This window comes from Grampus griseus, assembly GCF_964374135.1.
Source record: "Grampus griseus genome assembly, chromosome: 10".
NCBI classification, from domain to species: domain Eukaryota; kingdom Metazoa; phylum Chordata; class Mammalia; order Artiodactyla; family Delphinidae; genus Grampus; species Grampus griseus.
Window position 1 is genome coordinate 68,135,360 of NC_139004.1, and position 21,263 is coordinate 68,156,622.

Here is a 21,263-nt window from a genome sequence, read left to right on the forward strand (position 1 = left end):
GTGCTCACGTGAGACAGAAGGGGCTCCACTCACTCCAGGCAGCCTGGTCTTTAGCATACCTTCCTAACCCTAACACACCTCCACTCAAACCCTCCTGTCTGGTGGCTCGGGCATTTCTAGCTCAGGTAAGGGGGCCATGCCAGGACATTAAGCAAGACAGCTAGGACAGAAACCTGGCAGAAGGTCTTGGGATAAATTGAATAGAACATTTGTTTGTTTTTAATGATTTTGTGGGATTTGGATTAGTGGGGGAAACTCAGGACCATTGCCAGGTGCCGAGTTCGCAGGGTCTCGCTGCGAACTTGGTTTAAATGTTGCTGACCCCCGGAGACTTACATCTGAATGTGCACAGTGATTTGGATTTGACCAGATTTATTTGGAATCACAAGGAGGCGGTGGGGGTCAAAATAATACTTTAAAAAGAAATCAAGAAATACTAAAGGGATTATAATGAAAAATACTCTCTTGATTCATCCTTCACTACCCCCAGTCCTATTCCCTAAAGGCAACTACTCTGCACATTTTTTAGCCATTTCTTGATATATTAATCTTAGACATTTTTGACGTACTATCATATTACATAAAGATCTAGCACCTTTAAAACCTTCCCATGTTCATTCCTTCCATCTTTTATAATTGCATCACAATTTTTGTTAAATTAACCTTCAGTGCTGAGTCAAGTGGTACACTATGACTATTTTTCCTCACCTGTACATTTTTTTTAAAATTTACTTATTTTTGCTGCGTTGGGTCTTCATTGCTGCACGTGGGCTTTCTCTAGTTGTGGCGAGTGGGGGCTACTCTTCATTGCAGTGCATGGGCTTCTCATTGCGGTGGCTTCTCTTGTTGCAGAGCATGGGCTCTAGGGTGCGCGGGCTTCAGTAGTTGTGGCACTCAGGCTCAGTAGTTGTGGCTCACGGGCTCTAGAGCGGAGACTCAGTAGTTGTGGCACACGGGCTTAGTTGCTCCGCGGCATGTGGGATCTTCCCAGACCAGGGCTCAAATCCGTGTCCCCCGCATCGGGAGGCTGATTCTTAACCACTGTGCCACCAGGGAAGTCCTCCTGTTCATTGTTTATTCCCTTTTTTAAAAAATAAATTCATTTACTTTATTTTTGGCTGCGTTGGGTCTTCATTGCTGCACGCAGGCTTTCTCTAGTTGCGGCGAGTGGGGGCTACTCTTCATTGCAGTGCGCGGGCTTCTCATTGCGGTGGTTTCTCTTGTTGTGGAGCACAGGCACACGGGCTTCAGTAGTTGTGGCACGTGGGCTCAGTAGTTGTGGTTCACGGGCTGTAGTGCACAGGCTCAGTAGTTGTGGTGCACGGGCTTAGTTGCTCCGTGACATGTGGGATCTTCCCAGACCAGGGCTCAAACCCGTGTCCCCTGTATTGGCAGGCAGATTCTTAACCACTGCGCCACCAGGAAAGCCCTGGTCAGGTGTTTTGTAGAGTGCCCCTCAATTGGGATTTGTCTGATGTTTTTCTTTTCTTTTCTTTTTAAAATTTATTTTTGGCTGCATTGGGTCTTTGTTGCTGCATGCTGGCTTTCTCTAGTTGCGGAGAGCAGGGGCTACTCTTTGTTGAGGTGCACGGGCTTCTCATTGCAGTGGCTTCTCTTGTTGCTGAGCACGGGCTCTAGGCGCGCGGACTTCAGTGGTTGTGCCTCATGGGCTCTAGAGCACAGGCTCAGTAGTTGTGGCACACAGGCTTAGTTGCTCCATGGCATGTGGGATCTTCCTGGACCAGGGCTCGAACCCGTGTCCCCTGCATTGGCAGGCGGATTCTTAACCACTGGGCCACCAGGGAAGTCCTTGATGTTTTTCTTATGATTAGACTGGAGTTATGGGTTTGAGGGAGGAAGACCACACAGATAAAGTGCCATTTTCATCGCATCAAATTGAAGTTACATACGATCAACATGACTTATCACTGTTGATGTTGATCTTGGTCATCTGGCCAAGTTAGTGTTTGCCAAGTTTTTCCAGAAAAAGTTACTCCTTTTCCCTCTTTATGTACTGTAAATTTTGGAAAGAAGCCACTCTGTTCAGCCCACAATTAATGAGTGGGGATTTATGCCCCCTCCCTTTTTAAGGACAGATTATCTACATGTATTATTTGGAATTCTTCAGCATGGGAGATTTACCTATCCTCTCCCACGTATTTATTTATTCAACCATGTATATCAGTGTGGACTCATGGATATGTATATTATACTTTGGTTTATAATCCAATACTACTTTATTTTGTTGCTCAGATTGTTCTAGCTTTGGCCATTGGGACTCCTATTCCTTTTCACATACTGCCATTATTGTGTGTTTCATTTTTGTTTGGTTTGGTTTGGTTTTGAGCACTTCTTTACTTTTTGGCACTACAAGATGCCCCAGGCTCATCTTGTATATTTTATTTTATTTATTTATTTATTTATTAATTTTTGCGGTATGCAGGCCTCTCACTGTTGTGGCCTCTCCCGTTGCAGAGCACAGGCTCCGGACGCGCAGGCTCAGCGGCCATGGCTCACAGGCCCAGCCGCTCCGCGGCATATGGGATCTTCCCGGACCGGGGCACGAACCTGTGTCCCCTGCATCGGCAGGCGGACTCTCAACCACGGCGCCACCAGGGAAGCCCTCATCTTGTATATTTTAAATACCTGTTTTCACAAATGATGTGTCTATTAGAATTAATTACCATTTTATAACCTAGGACCTAGAACATATAGTTCACTTGAGGAGGGTAGGAATAGACATCAAATAAAAATTCCCCAAAGCACCTGCTCCGCTTCCTCTAATTCTTACCTTTGTGGGAACTATGAACTAGGGCCAGAAACCTCAGAATCTCCTTATGTTTCCTTTTCTGCTCAACCACCCTCTTTCTTGTCAATTTGACTATTTTTCAAATGTTTGCCTTCCTCTCCATCCCACTGCCAGTGTTGAGCTCAGACCCCTGTGCCTCACAGGACTGCAGCAAAAGCCTTCTCTCTGCATGGTTTCCTATATCCACTTGCTTTGCTTGGCATATCCATCCTTAACTCTTCTGTTAATTGCCATAAAACATCTGCTAGCTCTTTACTTAGGATGGCTCCCGCTGAGATGGACATCTAAGCCCTTCCATGGGCACTCTGCCATGGCTACCCTGAAATACTGGGCCCTGAGCATGAGCTTTGCAGTCTGGAGAGCCATAACCTCTATCCTCAGCCTGATGGATCCAGCATAAGGGCCACTTCTTCATCCCTAGGCACTCTCCCTGAGCTCTGCTTATACCCCTATTATAGCCTATGTCATTCTCCATCTGGTCCCATAATTGTCTCTCCCTCTAGATTGGAAGCCCCTTATGGGAAGGGACCTTTCTGTCTTATTAACCTTTCTCCCCCTCATGGTGTCTGGCTCGGGACCCCACATGCAGAGGCAGTCTGATGTCTACTGAATTGTTGGATGTGCTCAAACCCTGCGTTCATAAGCCTGATGTTTTACTGTCAAACACCAGAGGGCACTGTGAGCATGTTGAGGAAGAAGATTATAACCCTTTAGGTGTGGAAGGTTGTGAAGGGCTTATGAAAACTTGCTTCTATTTGGGGATTGCACAGGACTTACTGCTATTCACTTGTTCTAAACACATCCATTCAAGTTTATCCATGAGTTGTGCTCCTGTTATATCTAGAGGTTAGTATAGATGTTACTAATGACACTTCTATCATAGGTCAGGTCCTCAGATAGGACTGCCTTCATGGTCTCCCAGACCCAAAGTGATCCTCCTAACCCCAGCTGCCCTCCTCTCACCCCTAAAAATGGGGACTGCCAGTCCCAAGGGGAATGGGTAATATGATTCTGTTCCTCTTCTGCCCTACTCTCCTGCTACACACACACACACACACACACACACACACACTCTCTCTCTCTCTCTCTCTCTCTCTCTCTCTCTCTTTCTCTCTCTCTCTGACATCAGGGACTTTGGTTGGTGGTTCAAAGGCTCTAACTTCTTGTTGGCAGGGCAGGAGGTTGCTATGAGAAACAGCACCTCCATTGGCCCTGACCCCAGGGACACAGCGTCAGCTCCCTGTGTGCTTCCAGGCTGACTGGAGGTGAATTGCAGTATCACAAGGGCTCCTAGGTATGAGAAGGCTCCCTAACAGACTAAGCCAGGGAGCCCCATTCCAGAGGCGTTGGCTATTTGCAAGGGTCTCATGCGTTGTACATTTTTTCCAAAAAGCAACATGGCAATTGCAGGCCATAAACCAAAGAGTTGATGTTTTTCAGAAAATAATCTCACTTTTCCCTAGCAAACCACCTCTAGCCCTGGGATCTCTGAGCAGTGTGACAGCATGAGGCCTCCACAGAGGGAGTGAAGCCCAGGAGCTTCTCCCCCTTGTCTTTGGTATAAACTTGTTCCTTGGGCCTGCCCTGAAGTGCACCTCTAATAAACAGGAAGACATCTGCGCCATCAATGTCTGTCCCTCACAGAGCATCTGAGACCTGTCTGGGCCATCAAAGCCATCCCCAGCCCCCAGGAGCATTCTGGAGGGGAATCTAGTCTCTCCAGAAACAATTCCCCATTGTGTCCCCTCACTTGGAAATCATAGATATGTTAACAGGCCCTTATATTTAGGCAGGTCCTGCCCTGGCTTTGTGCTAGTGTGTTGTTTTTTCTTCCCTGAACAATGGTCCTTTCCAGTAGGGCCAGCCGTTCACACCATTGTCTGAGACCCTTGGACTACAGGAAACAGCACCAGATTCTTATCAGCTGGGGGGGTGGGGTGGGGAGGGGGCAGAGTGAACAGATGAGGTCATGCCCATAAAGCAAGCTGCTGGTCTGCCATGTCATTCTTCTATACCTTTATCTGTGAGAGCAGAGACCCCTTGTCCTTCTAACAGGCAAATCTGGGCTTTAAGTGTCTCTTAATACTGTCTCCTCCATTTGATGGCAGACACTTGGACTCTGCTTTAGGTCTCTTGATTCACTTCGGAATCCTCTCCAGCCCACAACTGTCCCCTTGCCCTGGTCTTCCCTCTCTGCCCAATGGGATGTTCTTGGCGGTGAAACACACCCCATTGGGATGGATTAGGGTGTGCTCCAGTCATCTTTGTCCCTGGGGGAAAGGGGTCAAGACTGGTCACCTGAGTCCTCCTCATAGCAGAATCCCTGAGTACAAGCTACTATTTGACTGCTGGGGGCCTGGTGTGAGGGTGAAGGTGGGCATCCCTTTCAAGGCCTCCCTAGAGACTGTGCAGCATTTCCAATCCTCAGTGGAGAATGATTTTTTTAAAGGCATCACTGAGGAACCAGGAGTTTCCTTAATGAAAATCCAGCAGGGAAAGTGAAAGGCTTCATTAGGACACAGCCTCTAAGGAAGAGGGGGCCAGCAGTGGTACTCACACAAAGGCAGGCTGGGGCTGGGCAGTGGGAAGTGGACACAGGGCCACAGCTGCTGTTACTTCATCTCCTGTGCACCAGGAGGGTGGGTGAGTCTGGAAGAGGAGCCAGGGTGGGGGTCCAACAATCCTTGAGCTCTTTAGCAGGTATTATACCCAAACCTAGCCCCACTCATTCCTTCTTTCTGCACACCAGGGCCAAGTTTATAATCTCAGAAATCCCTGGGGATTTGATCCTGGTGTGTATTGAACTTTTCTCCTTGCCAGAGCCCCTGCAGACTAGTACTTGGGTGAGGCTGGGGTTAATCCTTAACTTGGGTGGAAATTGGTCTGTTTCTGAGCAACTGTCTGCTACTTATAAGGAGATGTGGCTAGCTGGAGACACCTCAGTTTGCTGGACTGCAGAGGCACGAGAGAGTTCTCTGCGACCTACCTGGCTCTAGCTGCATCTGGGGCCATTGTGAGCCCACAGAGAAGATAACCTGGCAGGAGACAGACCTGCCTCCTGATGGCTGCTGCCTGCCCACTCCTGAAGCTGGAGGATTCTATGGGTGTCTGGGACCTGACCCAGGTTTAGCTGAATGAAAGGGAAGCACAGAAGCCATTTGAGAAAGTGAAAAGGGCTGTTTTCCGCCCTTATTCTGCCCCTACCCTGCCCCTCACCTTTCTTTAGAAACTAGTCTTTTGGACTGCAGGACAGCCACAAGCTTGGGGTAAATCCCAGCCCTCCACAGTGGATGATGCCAGACACAGGAGGAGTAGGAAATGGGCTGGGGAGGCAGGCTGGCTGTGGGAGAACAGGAGCCAGAGGCAGGGCAGAGTCCAGGCCCAAGGGACAGCAGACTGGCAGCTTGGCAGCCCTGGTCCTGGGGTGGCAGGTCCTGCTCTGGTGCCAGCCATGGGAAACCAAGATATGGCTATTCCATCTGCGAAGTCAGGGGCTCCAGAGTTTACAGGCTTAGAAGGCAGAGATTAATAAATTAATCTCAAATGTAAAGGGAGGGAATTAATCTAACCAGCATTTTCCCAAAGTATGCTCTTCAAAACATTAGAAACATGAGGTGGTAACTGCTCCATGGGAAAAAAAAAAGGATAGAGGGCCACATGTTTTGGAGGATCATGTAGCACATAGTAGGCATGCCAATTAATGAGAAATCATTGTGAGCTCCTCAGGGATTTCACAGGGCAAGCAAGCAGGCAGTGCACAGCTCTGTAGGGGCTAAGGGGAGAGAAATCCCATGTTTATTTGACCATTGTCGAGGATCTCATGAGACAGTTGTTCCAAAGGACAACGTTTGACTAGCCCCTTTCTCGAAGCCCCTTTCCAGTTCTAAACCTGTTTGGGAAATCATGAAACAGGACCAAAGACCAGGGGAAGTATGAGACTTAGAGGAAAAAGCTGGGAGAGGAAGATAGAGTGAAATCCCTGAGGCAGGAAATAGGGCTGGAGATGAGGGTGATGGTGAGGGGCTGGGGGAAGTCCATGCCCAAGGGGTCTTCAGGGTGTGGGGGGTGGTGATGTGGGAGCAGAGGCACCGTGCACCCGAGGAGAGAAGGGGGCTCTGAGGTTGCATTCACACAGCCTCCCAGCCCAGCACTCCATACCAAATGGTGCTCTGATGATGCTTCTCAGATGGGTGGTGATTGCCCGAGGCCGGGCAACAGGGTTTCACTTTCTGTGAGGCCTGGGTGCTTGTGCAGGGTCCAGGAGGTGAAAGCAGGGGTCCTGCTCCAGGGCCTGGGCTGCAAGATGGGACTGATGACTGTTAAGCCCCCTAGTCCATAGCACAGATTGAGGAGGCCATCCAAGCAAGAGGCTAATCTCTGTGGTGAGGTGGGGTGATGTCCCTCCCATCTTTAAAGCATCCCTGCCTTTACCCATCTCCCTCCAGCACCAGTGGAGTCTGCTCTTTGGGCAGGATCATGATGTCACTGGGGGAGTGGGGCTGGGGGAGAGGCGTCTCCTGCATCCTGCCCCGCAGGCCAGACTCTGGGGCTCCCCCTCCTCTGCCAAAGCTGCAGCTCCCACAGCACAGCCTGGCCCCCCAGGCAAGAGCACAGTGGTCTTAATATACGTTGGTATGTGGCTGATGAAGACAGGCACCAGGCCAAGTGTCGCTATCACAAAGTCAAGTGTTATTGTGAAAAAGGAGCAGTGCTGCCTACGTGCCCAGCTGCCCTTTGCCAGCATTTTTTACCCCTGGCTCAAGGTTTTCCTGAAGTTCCAAGAAGTCTCAGAAGCCCGCGGGACAGGATTTTCCTAATTTAATAAGCAATCTCAGCTTCATAGGCAAAGCCCTCTGACTCCTTCCTTCCTCTGATACCCATCTCCTTCCCGTCTAGAAAATGCCACCCAGGGTGGTTTCTCCCTCCTGGAAAGGACAGGGAAAGCCCCTCATTTCCAGCTCACACAAATGGCATCAGTTAATTTAGTACAGAAATACACAGATACAATAATGGTAATAATTATGTGATGTAAGTATTAACTTCATTCCTTTCCTTGCAGGTTGTGTGGAAAACCCCTGTGCTATCCTCACCAGCTCTCAGGGGTGGTGACGATAAAAAGAATAGTAATTATGAGAAGCGTGCTTTGAAGACAGAGAAACCACAAGGCTCATCTCAACATATGAATACAAAAATAGAATTCACACATAGAAGCATTTCCAGGAGTGAATAACACACGGTACCGTGGAAGCGGGGCGGGGGTGGGGTATGGACCAGTAGAAGCTGTCCACAATTTTCCAAGCGCAGGTGTTCCTTGTTCAGGATTTTTAACTCCTTCTCCCTCTGTTTTCCAGAGTAACTTCCCCAGGGGACCCAGCCTAGCGGCCAGTGCAGAGCCTGGGATAGAGGGGCAGAGCTGGCTGCAGGTCTGACACCCATTCCTGGGGCTCTGCGCTGTCTCCCCACCCTCTTCCATGGCCTCTCTCTCCTCCTCCCCTCCACGGTCCTCCTCCTCTGCTTTTACGTACTGACATCCCAGCCACAGCTACCCCAGGCCAGAGGCTTCCCAAAGTGCTGTCAGGTTAACCTCAGTGCTTCTGGTTCACTCACTCTGCAAAGATGGGAAGAGGGGCCTTTTTCGGACTCCAGTTCTCTAGAGGTGGTAGGGGCTGGGGGGGGTGGGGGGAAGGAGTGCGGGGGTGGCTCGGATAAAATCCAAGGCAGACAGAGTCTGGGTTTGAGTTCAGTGGGGCAGGAAGCCGTGTCTTGCTTTTTATCTGTTTTTTCCTCCTTCCTTCATCTTGGTTTTTAATGGAGGGAATCTCAAACCTGATGCTCTTGTCTCCCTCCTGTCGGTTTTGTGCGTCACTGATTTGTTCACATGCAGGCTGGGAACAACTTTTCATTTAGTCTTCTTCCTCCTCCGCCTCCATGCTCCCCAGCCCAAGAAACACATTACTGCTGATGGCAAAAACACCTCCCTACACGCCCAGACAGATTGCGTCCTGGCCACCTGAGCCAGCAGCACCCCCCAAGAACCAGCAGGACTTAGAAGCTTCCCCCTACATTTTTTTTCCCTTAAAAGAAAAAAAGGCTTCATAAATGAACCATCCGTGACAAACCCTTATTTAGCAGAAACCAAAGATCCCAGGGTGGGAAACATCTGGCTCCTGGGCTAATTGATGCCTTCTGGAGTCCTTGAGAATGCCTGCCCCTGGGTCCCATAGGCGGTCCTAGGGTCTCCCACCCTCTCCCCATCTCAAAAGCCTCAGTCTTCTGTGGCCTCCCAGGCAAAGCCCTGCCCCTTTTCCTGACCACCAGCTGCAGCTTGCTCCTAGAGCTGCCACGTCCCCACCCTCCCAGGCTGTGGGTCAGCTTGCATTGCCCTGGGAAAGACAGCCCACTCCTCGAAACACCCCACACTTCCCCAGCTCCCCTCTCCCTATCTCTAGTCCACAGAGTTGGGGGATAACATTCTCCTAGAATTCACCCCCTCCCTGCTCATCAACATGGAGACCCTGATGGTGGGGAGGGGCAATCCCATCAGGGGGTGTGGGCATCCCAGGAAACCTGGCCTGGCTGCTCCGAGACCCGATGAAGGGATGTCAGGCTGGGAGGTCCAGACCATCCCCAGGTCCCAGGGAGCTCTAGTAGTCTATGCTTCTGTGATTCTGAGATGCAGAAGAGGGGTTGTGGAGTGGCAGGGAACTACCAAGATATCAGGGCACAAAGTGTGAGGGGGTCTTGCTGTTCCACCTTCTCAGCGCCTCCACTTTCCCTCCCCACCTCAGTCAGGGTAGGTCTTCTTAGCAGGTACTAGCTTAGAGGCAACTTCCACCCTCCTCAGCTGCCTGAGGGCTCCCTGCCCAGACACCTCCTCAGCTGCACCCACACACCCAGTCTAAGGGTCACTCAGAATGGCCATTGTTCTGCAGGCTGGGTAAAAATCACCCAGCCCTCTCGCCTCCGGCACAAGTGGAAATGTGCTCTGGGGGCCTCGTTCAAGAACAAATAGCAGGCCCACTGGAGTTGCCAGCAGCCCGAGGGTGCTGGCTCCAGCCTGGGACTGAGAGCACAGAGAGCGGCAGGGAACAGGCCCAGGACATAAGGCCCTCCATCAGGCCCCAGCCTATCCTGTGGGTTGCCTGGTAGGGGTCTGGGGGCAGAGATTCCCATCTCTAAGAGGCAATCAGGCATGTTGGCCCCCTCTGCCCTAGCTGGGTGGGTGGGAGAGGCTGGGGGCTCCTGCTGGCCGCTTGGCCCATCCCGACCACGCCCTCCTCCTCACTCTTCTATGTGGCCTCCACCTCCCGGGGTGTCCGATTACGCTCGGCTTGCACCCGGCTCTTTACCTTCTTGCCTAGTTCCAGCCCCACCCAGCTCTTGCCCTTGGCCTGTTTGCTGCGGCCTCGGCTGCGGGAGGGGCACCACACACGCTCGCAGTACTCATCCACCCGGGGCAGGTTGGCGAAGCCGATGAGCTGCAGGATGTCCTTATACCAGGCCTTGGAGGGGGTGGAGGCCGGGCCTCCTTGGGCTGCAGGCTCCTCTGGCCTCGGCTCCCCGGGGAACAGAGTGTCAAGCTGTGCAGCCATGATCACCTCCAGAGCCAGGCGGACCACCACCTGGGAGAAGCCGTGCTCCAGCGTCATGCAGGTGTAGGTGCCCGCATCCAGGCGGTTGAGCCTGCGGAACAGCAGCCCCTGTTCCGTTTGCAGGATGCGCTCATCTGTCTTCACCTGCTGGGGGTGTGGGAGGGCGTGAGGGCGCCTGGAGCAGGGCCTGCACCATCAGCTTCTCTGCCCCTGCTTTTCCAAATTTGCCATCTCAGGGCTCATTCTCCCCTTCCCAGCAGCTTGGCTGGCTCAGCATCCTCGACCGTGAGCTAATTGCAGGCAGGGACTCACCTTCCCATAATCCAGGATAGGGCCTTCTCAAAGATTTGACTGACTGGTTTCTCCCCTACTCAGAGCTCTGGATCCCCTGTCTTGGCCTTGGGGGGCCCTGGCACATATTCCCAGGGAACAGAGTGTTAAAGAGTATTTATGGGCTGTTACTCAGGGGGGCTATACCCCCAGACCAAGGACAAGAGCTCCCCTCCATTCTACACACACACACACACACACACACACACACAGCCCTCCCTGTCTTGGTCTGCATTGCCCACTCCCCCCACAGTGCAGGGCCCACAGCCCCATCACAGGTGCAACACGGTTCTGATCCAGCCCTGTCTCTGGCCTGGACCCTGTCTGGGCTTTAGTCCGCACATGTGTACTTTGAGGCAGCACTGCTTGGGTGGTGAGTGTTGTGTAACTCCATCTCATCGCTCCCCTGCCCCTTCCCCACTGGGGGAGACTTCTCAGTGCCCAGCCCAACAGCTGGCCCAAGGCTGGCCTCCTCCAGTTCTCAAGCTGGAAGGAGAGCCCCTCCTGTAATCAACCCACTCCCTCCTCTTCCCTACCCGTGGGAGTGGCTTGTGAATGGTTCTTCACCCTGCCCCCACCCACACCCAGCCTCAGGCCCCAGACTGAAGCCATCTCTGGGCTTGACAGACTTTTCTGGATGGGGGAGGAGAGGGCCTAGGCAGACAGCTGGACTCCAGGGAGGACGTGTGGGGCCAGGCAGTGTGTGAGTGTTTGTGTGTGGTAGAGATGTGTGTGCAAGGGCCAGTGATCAGGGGCCCAGGCCTAAGGCAGAGGAGGACCAAGAACCCCTGCGGAAGAGACCCCTTCGAAGATGAGCCATATGTGTAAGCATGGAGGCCTTCCTGACCAGCCTAGACCCCTTTCCTCTCTTCTATCTCTGCTACCCAGCTCTCAGACAGAGCCTAGCTCAGTGCCCAGGAGTTTGTGGGCTCCCTGTCACTGGAGAAGTTCTGCCACATCTGGCCTGGGTGTTCCCAGATGGCAGGAACAGGGGCACCTCCTTCTAGGCACCCCAGGGGCTTTAATACATACTTTTCTTAAGTTGATCTTGGCAAGTTCCCCCCAGAGTTCATGGAGGGGTATGACCTCAGGACACAGGCAGGCTGGAGCCAGGGTCCTTGCTCACCTGGTCAGGCCTCTCGTTCCCTGGCCTCTGTAAGAACCAGCGCACAGCGGCCTGGGGGGACTTGGGCAGGCACTCCAGGAAGGTGCTGTTGTGCTCTGTGCCGTAGATTGTGGTGGTCGCCACGAGTCCCGCAGTCTCCTCTGGAAGGATTTGGAGGTGGGCTCAGCTCAGGAACTATAGGACCCCTGGGACCACCCACTGACTCCCTCAGTCCAGGAGCCCCCATGAATGCGACAGGGACCTAGGTGTCTACTGATCCCTAAGCCGCTCACTCTGCCCAAAGACCCTAACCTATATGCTGACAGGAGCTGCCCACGTACGGAAACTGAGGACTGCCTGTTACTACAAGAACGGCCTGAGGCCATACTTCACAGGGGTCAAGCCCAGGCCACAGGGGTGAGTGGGGGCCCTGTGAGAGCCCAGCTGGCGCCCCCATGCCCGCTGCCACTCACCCTCCTGGCTCTGGCCCAGGCACTGCAGGGCAGGGTTGCCATGCCGGATGTCCTGCCGGCGGAACCGGCGCTTGCTGGTGCCGGGCCGGTAGCGGGTACAGGAGGCACCATCCCAGGCACAGTACGGGTCCCGGGCCAGGCAGCACTCTGCACAGGCACTGCCGTAAGTCTCACACTGGTGCAGCTGCAGCCGGGCCACACCCAGCCTCGAGCCCACATACAGCATTTGCTGGGAGGAACATAGGCAGAGCCCAAGGTGAGCCTGTGCTCTGCCTGGAAGCAGCTGCAGGCTCTCAGCTCCCTTGGCTTTCCTGAGACCCCTGACATTTGCAAGAGTCTTCCAGAACCTCCTGAGTGCATTCCCAGAAGAAAAAATGTTTATCACCCACCTGATCTACATCAGATCCTATGTTAGGACGTGGAGGGAATGGGGCACACCTGGGGTCTTTTCTCTGAGTGGCTTCTCCAGACCCTCCCGGCAGCAGACCTTTGCCCTCTACCCCAATGGCCTTTATCCTGTCTTGCCCCTGACTTTGGAGGTGAGCTCTGCTTTAAGCAATCCCAGTACAAAAGTCGAGATTTACCCAAAGATGAACTGGGGCAGATGAACTTGGGGAGATTTTGCCACTTGCAAAAGGACACACAGCAGGCCTCTAAAGTCTATTTGATTTAAAATCTGCATCTTGTTTTCAAGCACGTTTTTGTCTCCCCTGAGGAAACGGCCTTTGTGGATCTCCCCTTATCTGAACACATGCTCACTTACTCCGGGCCTCCCACTCCCACTGGTTTCATGCGTGGGAATCTCAGCTCCCAGCTGAACTCTCAACCCTCATTGCAGGGCTTAATCAGGCAGCCACAGGGCCTGCTGTGACTCAGCTTTCCATCAGACAACAGCAGTGCTCAGGGAAACTTCAGGAGACAGGTGGAGAGGAAGGAGGAGTGGGGAGAGATGTCAGCTACTCTTACCCTTTTGACGGAGATCTCCATCTCAGTGATGGGTGTTGGCACCTGGGAAAGAAGGAAGACCTCCCCTGCGTCCCTGTTTTCAGCCTCTTCCAGACTCTGGGTGGAAACCATCTTTTTCCCAGGTCAGTGCACTCCCTGGCAACTAAGGCCAGACAGTCTCTCCTACGTTAGAAAGGTCCTCTCTCCCTGGCTGGCCTCCAAGGCTTGGCTACAAGCACAAAGCTCTGGCGTCCCCTCCCACAGTCCTGTTCCCCAGCAATGAGGCAGCTGTCCCAAATCACCCATCCCATGTGGGGAAGCACAACAGTTCCCCAAACACAGATGATCCCCTGTCTGACTCTATAGAGGGGTCAACAGAACCCCTTGGGGACTTAGGGTGTCAGCTGCCCCTCAGTGCAACTTGGCAGCCCCTGGCAGGGCTTTGTCAAGGGGTGATCGCCTTGGCCATCCCTCACTGGGCCCCCCAGCTCTCAGCTCACAGACTGCGTCTCCAGGCCCTGCAGTCATTTTGAAGCATCGGCAAGGCCTCTGCAGTAGTGAGCGTCATCACTTTCACTCCCCACTGGCCGCAGGTTCAGTACAGCAGGCCCATCTCCCTCCTGTACTTTGCTCCTGCTTTCTCGTAGCCAGGCCTAGACGCAGGGACGGGGCTTGAGGGGACCCTTCCCATCAGTTGCCCCCACTCACCTTAAACACCTGGAGCTCCTCCAGAACCACCTCCTCAGGTTCATCAGGGTCCCCCACCTGGAGGGCAATGACCTTGAGCACGGAGCCTGAGTCTGGGGCAGGGGAGGAGGTGTCAGTGGGAGAGGAAGGGGGAGCATAGGTCCTCACACACCTCCCCTGCCCGGCCACCCCACTCAGCCCACCCACCCGTCCCCAGGAAGATGACGTCATAGGACCCGTCCTCTGCCTCCACGCGGTCCACCACGATCTGACGCAGCTGCTGGGCCAGGTGGGTTTTGACAAGGACGGGGCGACCCCTCCGAGGACGCACTGGCCGGAACATAAGTGGGTGGGCTCGGGCAAACTGCAGCACCTCATCCGGGTAGTCCTTGGTGCTGCCAAAGGGTCGTCCTGGCTGTGCGGTCATCTTGCTGGGGCACTGTGGGCAGCAGCAAAGGGAGTGCCTGAAGCTTCCTGTGATGTCACATTCCCCACCCCAGTCTGTTTCTAGGCTCCACTGGCTGGGCACGCCAACCTCAGAGGGACCACTTGTGGACCCTTCATGCTGTAGGAGAGAATCCTTAGTGTGGTCTGGGCTCTGCTCCCATCCTCACCCCACCCAGCCCAGCTACTCTGGAGCCCCAGCTCAGCCACTGCCTTGGGGCTGCATGCAGACACAGGCCTGTCCTCAGGCAGAGCCCCTCCTGGCATCTACTCAGCCCTCTTCCCTGCCCTGATCCCAGGCAGATACTTACCACACCAGGACGGGGAAAGGGTACCTTGCCCGCATAGGCCCCCCACTGGTGCTGGGGACCATCTTGGTGGGCAAAGGGCCCCTTGAAGACCTCCCAGATATCAGCCATGTGGTACACGCAGACGGCATAGCCCTGGAACACAGCACTGCCAAGGGCGGACAGGGACAGTCAGGCCAGGGAGGCTGTCAGAGGCGGGAAGGGGGAAGCCTGGTTCCATAGGTAGGACAGAGGATGATGGTGCCTGCAGTCAGCAGAGACCAGAAAACGAGGACCCCCAGGCAGAGAGTACAGCCACGGAGTCACCGAGTCAGGGACAGAGATGGGGACCCATGGCGAGGCCGGACGTGAAGGCAGGGGCTCAACAGGGGAGGCTGCAGTGCAGAGACAGGGCCGGGGTGGAGGGGAGGGGAGGCCGTGTGCCCACCTGACTGTGCTGAACAGAGCGTACACCTCCAGGCTCTTCCCTGAATTGGGCCACAGCAGGAACACGTCCTCTGAAGACAGAAGGCCACGACCAATGCCCGCCACTCACTGGCTCTGAGCCCTCCCCAGCCCTCACCCAGCCTGTCCTGGCCATGCCCTTACCCAGCTGGTCAAAGTGGGTCTCGGCACCTCCAGGGCCAGGCACGGAGCAGAGCAGCCTGGCCTTGAGGAAGGTGCTCCATTTGCTCACCAGCACCCGCTGGCCGCCTGCGTCATTCTGGGGAGTGGGGACCAGTCAGCCTTGTGTCCCAAGGACAGGCCCCTCCTCCTGTTCCTCCACCCTCACCCTTGTGGGGGAGGCCTGGATGTCGGCTCTACACCCTCGCCTCAGTTTGCCTACTGCTGCAGTTTGGGACAGGTCTGGGAAGGCACATACGGCCAGGATGTGAACCTCACTGTCCCTGCCACAGCTCTCACCACACAGACGCGGCCCACGCGGCTGACAGTGACACGGCCCGGGCCTCCATCAGGTGAAGGGACTGTCTCCGAGAAGAAGAAGTACACCTTGTCATCGTCCTGGTCGGAGTTGTCAGGGATCCGGGTGGCCATCACAAACCTGGGCTCTGTGAGTTAACACGGTAAAGCTGGTGGGGGCCTCACAGAGGAGGAACAGGGTGGGGGGTGAGCCAGTGAGGAGGGGAAGAGGTGCAGGGACCCCACTGGAGGCCGGAGTCCCAGGCAGTGAGTGGGGATGGGCTGCCCCTCTGGTCCCCACTCCAGCGTCAGCTCTCCCACCTCCCTGCCAGTGCCAGGGGCAGACCCCAGCCAGCTTGCCCTCAGCAGACCCCTGGGCTCACCGTGCAGGAGGTTCTGGTCAGAGTCAGAACGCAAGGCCGGTCGGGGACCCCCACTCCGGAAGATCATGGCTTCACGCCCCAGGAAGTCGGCATTGAGGCCCGTGTACAGCTCCCCTCCTAGGGTGAGGGTAGGGTCAGGGGAGGAGGGCCAGGCCCTGTACCCAGACCCCATCTCATCCCAGTGACATTGGCCGGCTCCCACCCTTGTCATGCCCGCCCTGACCTGGGCATCACCCACCTACAAAGGTGCTGGCGAAGGGACGGCTGGGCTCGTGTGGGCACCTCCCCCGCCCACTTTCCACACTGCGGGGCTCCAGACGGAGCACATGCTGGGGAGAGGGAGGGAGGGAGGGAGAAGAGGCGTCACCTAGGAAAGCAGAGCCAGCCCCAGCCCGGCTGCTGCCCATCGCTTGCGGCTGGAGAGTGGGGGTGGGCAGAAGGCGCCCTCATTCAGGACCTTGCCGGCAGGGTCAGCTCCCTGGCACAAAGGTGCCTTTCAGGCTCTGACCCCTCTGCCCTGACCCAGGCTCAATGGGGAGCGTTCAGACAACAGGGAGGAAATGTCACTGCTTCCCAGTCCCTTGCGGGGCCGCCCCGGCTCACCTCTCCACGATGCCCAACGGCAATGAGGGCGCAGGTTGGCTGGAAGGCACCAGTGCCACACGCCAGCAGGTGGGTCCGGTTGTGGGGCTGCAGCACCCGCACAAAGTTGGCACACTCCACCTAGGGGGAGGAGGGGGGTGGGAGGATGATCTAGGGCGGGGGGGGGGTAGATTCTTCAGCACCGTCAGGAGCCTTGAAGATCTGCTTAAAGTGGCCCCAGAACAGGCACCTGGGGAGCAGCCCCAGGCTCTCCTGGGGATCAGGGGCTGGGTGTTGGTCATGGTGGGGGGCAGTCACTCCCGACATCACTCACCGAAGGATCTCTTCCCTTGCGAACACACTCCTCCCTTTGTCCGGGCTGCGGTGGCCACAGCACCTGAAACACAGCCTGTATGACCCCTGACCTCATAGCCTCAGTTGACCCAGCTGGCCTCCCATCTGGAGTTGCCCAGCTCTCAGACAGAGCCGCTTCCCAGTCAGTCCAGCTCACCTCCCGGGGATCCAGCCATGCCTGGTCCAGCCGCAGTGAGTAGATGGCATCGCGGCCGCCCAGAAACAGGCGGTCCCGGTACTCGTCCAGGTAGAGGGCCCGAAGGTCCAGGGAGCCCCGGGGACCGAGAAAGACGGCAGAGCGGTTGGCAGAAAGGAGGTCTAGGAGGGAGGGAGGGAGGGGGTCAGGGCCTGCTGCTCAGCCCACTTCTCTAGCCAATCTGTGGAGGTGGAGTGTCCCAGCTGTGCATTCACCATCCCCGCCCCCACTCACATCTGGAAAATGTTTCCATGCAAGGGGTGCTGGAGGGCTTCAGGGAAATGACTCCTGGGGGTGGGTGGGACAGGGGGCTCTGAGCCCCTCACCCAGCCCAGACTACCCAGGGGCCTGCCCCCTACACCTTCACTCCGTGGCCCCCAGGTATTCAGTTAACATCTCCTTCCCCCTGGCCCATCTGTGCTCTACCCAGTCCCTAGGGAAGATGGCCCCACTGGCAGAACTTATGGCAGCAAGCTGGGTGAAGTACTGGGAGAGCCTGGAGCAAGGGTGGGTGGTCTGAGAAGCGTACAAGGCTGACTCAGTGGGACAAGCAGATGGACAGGGGAGAGCGTTCCATCAGAGGGAGCACCTGGCTAAGGCCTGGGTGTGGGAGAGGCCAGGTATGGCCAGGTGGATCTCTAGGCTCTGGTCCAGCGATATGGCTAAAGAGGGTTTTCTCTTCCATAGACGCTGCCCACCAGGCCCCAGGGATGGGAGTGGCTCTCTGGGTATGGTGACCCCAGGAGGTGGGGATTCTGAAGTAGGTCCTTGGGGTCCAGCTAGGTAGCTGGAGATGATGGATGGGCAAGGGCAGAGCAGCAGGATGTGGTGGGAAGGGGCGATGGCCACCACTGAGAAGGTGAGGTATCCAAGCCCAAAAGGTCATCCTCTCTATCCCCAAACACTCACTCTATCCCCAAACTCATTAACAGCCTCTTCCAGGAAGCCCTCCATGCCTGACAGTACTTTGGAGGAGATTTGCCCTATTTGAACCTTTTCTTGTAGCCAAACTTAGCCCAAAGCCACAGCCCCAGGGCAGGACCACATTCCACAACCGCCAGTCCCCTCACCCCCCGCCGTGACTCCCTTCAGACTCTCCAGAGTGGAGCCATGTCTCCTGCCTCCGACTCTCCAGAGAAGGCCTGGGTCTCCCTCCTTGGACTGGGGTTCCTGGGGGAAGGTGATCACCCCTCTGGTTTCCCCAGGAAGAAGAATCTGTGGAGAGCCTTTGTCTCATCTGATTCAGAAGAGGCCTGTGCCAGCTGCAGCACAACATATCAGGTTAGATCTGCAGAGGAACCTCCTGGGCCAGGATGGGCAAAGAAGGGAGGCTACAAAGAGCCTCGTGGATGGAGGGGAAGAGGAAAGGCCAGCATTGCAAAGTGGGCTGCAAGAGGCAGGAGGGGGAACAGGGCTGGGGCATAGGGTGAGGGACCCCACTTCAGGGCGGACGAGAGGGACAGGATGCTGCCCTCTTCTCCACTGTCTGCCCTGGGCAAGGGGCCCAGCTGAGAGCAGACAGATGCTCCAGACCTGCCCTCTCTGCCCCCTCCCCATCTCTCTCTGCCCATCTCTGCTGAGGTCTCTCTCCTTTTCTCAGCAGTCCCCTCAGTTTCTCCTCCAGTGTGTCTCTGTCTCTCCCACCTCCACCCTGGCCATGTCTTCCAGGACCTGTCCCCCTCCCCCTGCCTTTCTCCCAGGCTCCTGCCTCTGGCGGCCAGCGGGGAGCACATGCCAGGGAGTGACTGTAAAGTCCTTCCCACAGCCTGTGCTGGGAGTGAATGCATCCCTCCTGCTGTCAGAACAGACTGCCCTGGGCTGGCTGGGGTCCCATAGCTGGGGTATGGCAGGGTCTGGGGCTCCCAGGGACACACACACAAACAGGGTACGCACTGCCCTACCTCGGTAGGAGAGCCGCAGGCGGGGCACGCTGGGGCCAGGGCTGAGGCTGCCACCGCGGAGCAGGAGGCCCCACAGGAGGCAGCAGATGGCCCAGGCTGAGGGGACCATGCTGGGGAACTGGGGCACCAAGCTGCTTGTAGAGCTGCCCTGGGTCCTGCCACTGCCGCTGCTGCTGGTTGTAGTTTGCTCCGTTGCCGCCAGGCCTGCCACTTATAAGGCAACAGCTCCACCCCGTCCCAGGCCAGGAAGGCGGGGAGGAAGAGGGAGGGAACAAGTGCCCTGCCATCTACCTGCAGCCTCTCATTCCACCTCGGCTGGCCCAGCTGATGCCTCTGTGTCACAATAGCTAGTTCCCCATTTTGGGAGACTCCTTCCCAGATGCGCTGTGGGTGGTTTATACAGAAATGTCCACAAACCCAAGTCCCTAAGCTCTAGCAAAATGTCAAGGGGGGAAATAGCTTGGAAGGGAAATCAGAGGTTGATGGGCTGGGTAGGGGGGTCTAGCTGGGCTCTCTTTTGCTCCTTGCCCCTCTGGTGCCCATGAAAGAGACCCCTACAGACTGATTCTGGGCCCTGGTCCCTGACACCAAGGGCCCAGCCCCCTGAAGTCTTGGTCAGGCTCCCCAGTTCCCCAGGCAGGGCCCGATTGCCTGGGGGGAGTCATTCCAGCCCAAGGGGCTGGATGGGGGGCTTGAGGTCTGGCCACACTTCACAGATCTGCAATTGGCAATAGATGAATGCCCAGACTTCTCCACCCTTGGTGTCTTGGATCAATGGGCCCAGCCAAAGGCATCTTGTGCCATCTAATGGACAAAGTAGGAACTGCAGGAGGTCCCACGGCTGCCGGCTGTTCAGGCCTGTCCGTGTCTGGCCTCCAGGCCCCATCCCAGCCCACTGGGGCAGGGAACAGGATTCACCCTGTGCCAGAGAAGCCCTTATTGCCCTGCTTCCCTCAGTCTCTAGTCCTCACTGAGCCTCAGGGCCCAGAGCGTCACCAGGGAAGTGGTGGGTTCTTCCCAAGGGTGAAGGGTGGGTGCTCATGCCCCAACTCCCTCTGCTCTGAGCTCTGATCCAGGGGACAGGAGAGTCACAGAAGAGGCACAAGGCGGGAGATGGAGCTGAGGGGTTGAGTAGGGCAAGTGGGGAGACCTCCCCCCCCTCAACAGCAGCCCCTGTCTCCACCCTCCACAGCTGCCACCCCACCCCATTCCAGACCCCTACACTCAGAATCTGAGGCCTTGGGTGCTAAGATTTCCACCTTGAGCAAGAATCCTGGTACTCCCAGGATTCTAGAAACTCCTGCAAGTTACCAGCCCAGGTCCTCAGATGGTGGTCAGGAAACTTGGGGGCATCAGAGAATGAAGGACGTGGCCCAGGCCACACAGCAGCCTGAGAACAGGTCTTGCTCAGTCCTGCCCCTTCCTGGGACCCTCTCTTGCTTCTCAGGCTCCTGAGGGTACTGGGACTCCACCTCCCTTCCTATCTCATTCCTGAAAGAGAAACAGCTCAGTCTCTGAATCAGCATGAGAAGGACCCAGGGACCTGGGACCCTGTCTCCCTGTCCCCAACTCCCCTCAAAATATACATGCCTCTTGACCTGGGATTGGGCAAAGTGCTACTCAGGGAGGCCACCTTGCCTCTGGATTCCCTGAAGAAACTTGGCCAAGGCCTTTCCCTCTCTGGGTCTCAGTCTGCTCCTTCCAGAGCCAGGGACCAGACACCTTAGGTGTAACAGGCTCTATAAACTGGTGAGGGGTGCTTGTGCAGCAGCTGCCATGATGATGATCATACCCTAGGCCCTTGGAGGGGTGGAGCCCCTCTGCGTCCATCTCCCTGGGGAGATGTTTCAGCCTAGTAGCCCGGGCTGGGGGCCAATGTCTGGCTAGAGATTGAGCCAGACAGACCCTCAACCAGCATGTGGCCACCAGCTGTGGGTGGGAGGCCCAACAACTCCTCAGCCTGACAGCTCACCCTGGGGATCTAAGCTCAGCCAGCCCCCAGCTGTGACTGCAGGGGAGGCCTGGGTCTACTGGAACAGGATGTGGGGGCAGCCCGTTCCACACCGCAGAAAAGCAGCCTGTGGCAGGGGCTAAACTTGTTGTGTGGCCTCGAGCAGGTGCTCTTCCTCTCTGTGTCTGGTTCCCAGTCTGGGAAGGGGATAAGAATCTTCTGTGAAGATCTCTGCTTGCAGGGAATTCCCTGGCAGTCCAGTGGTTAGGACTCTGCAGGACTCCGTGCTTTCACTGCCAAGGG

The 21,263-nt window shown here is 55.8% G+C and overlaps 1 protein-coding gene across 1 annotated transcript; it reads right to left on the reverse strand.

Annotated features, from left to right (window-relative positions):
- Positions 1-10,098: 10,098 nt before the first annotated feature.
- On the reverse strand, positions 10,099-19,118 carry SEMA3G (semaphorin 3G; the record flags this gene model as incomplete). The annotated part of the gene is made up of 16 exons (XM_082664654.1): positions 10,099-10,545; positions 11,858-11,997; positions 12,310-12,538; positions 13,276-13,317; positions 13,963-14,054; positions 14,149-14,380; positions 14,697-14,841; positions 15,121-15,190; positions 15,282-15,396; positions 15,597-15,742; positions 15,977-16,093; positions 16,215-16,305; positions 16,580-16,699; positions 16,893-16,955; positions 17,070-17,230; positions 19,010-19,118. 16 exons carry the CDS (start codon positions 19,116-19,118, stop codon positions 10,099-10,101), a joined length of 2,319 nt encoding a protein of 772 aa, XP_082520780.1.
- Between the last annotated feature and the right edge of the window lie 2,145 nt (positions 19,119-21,263).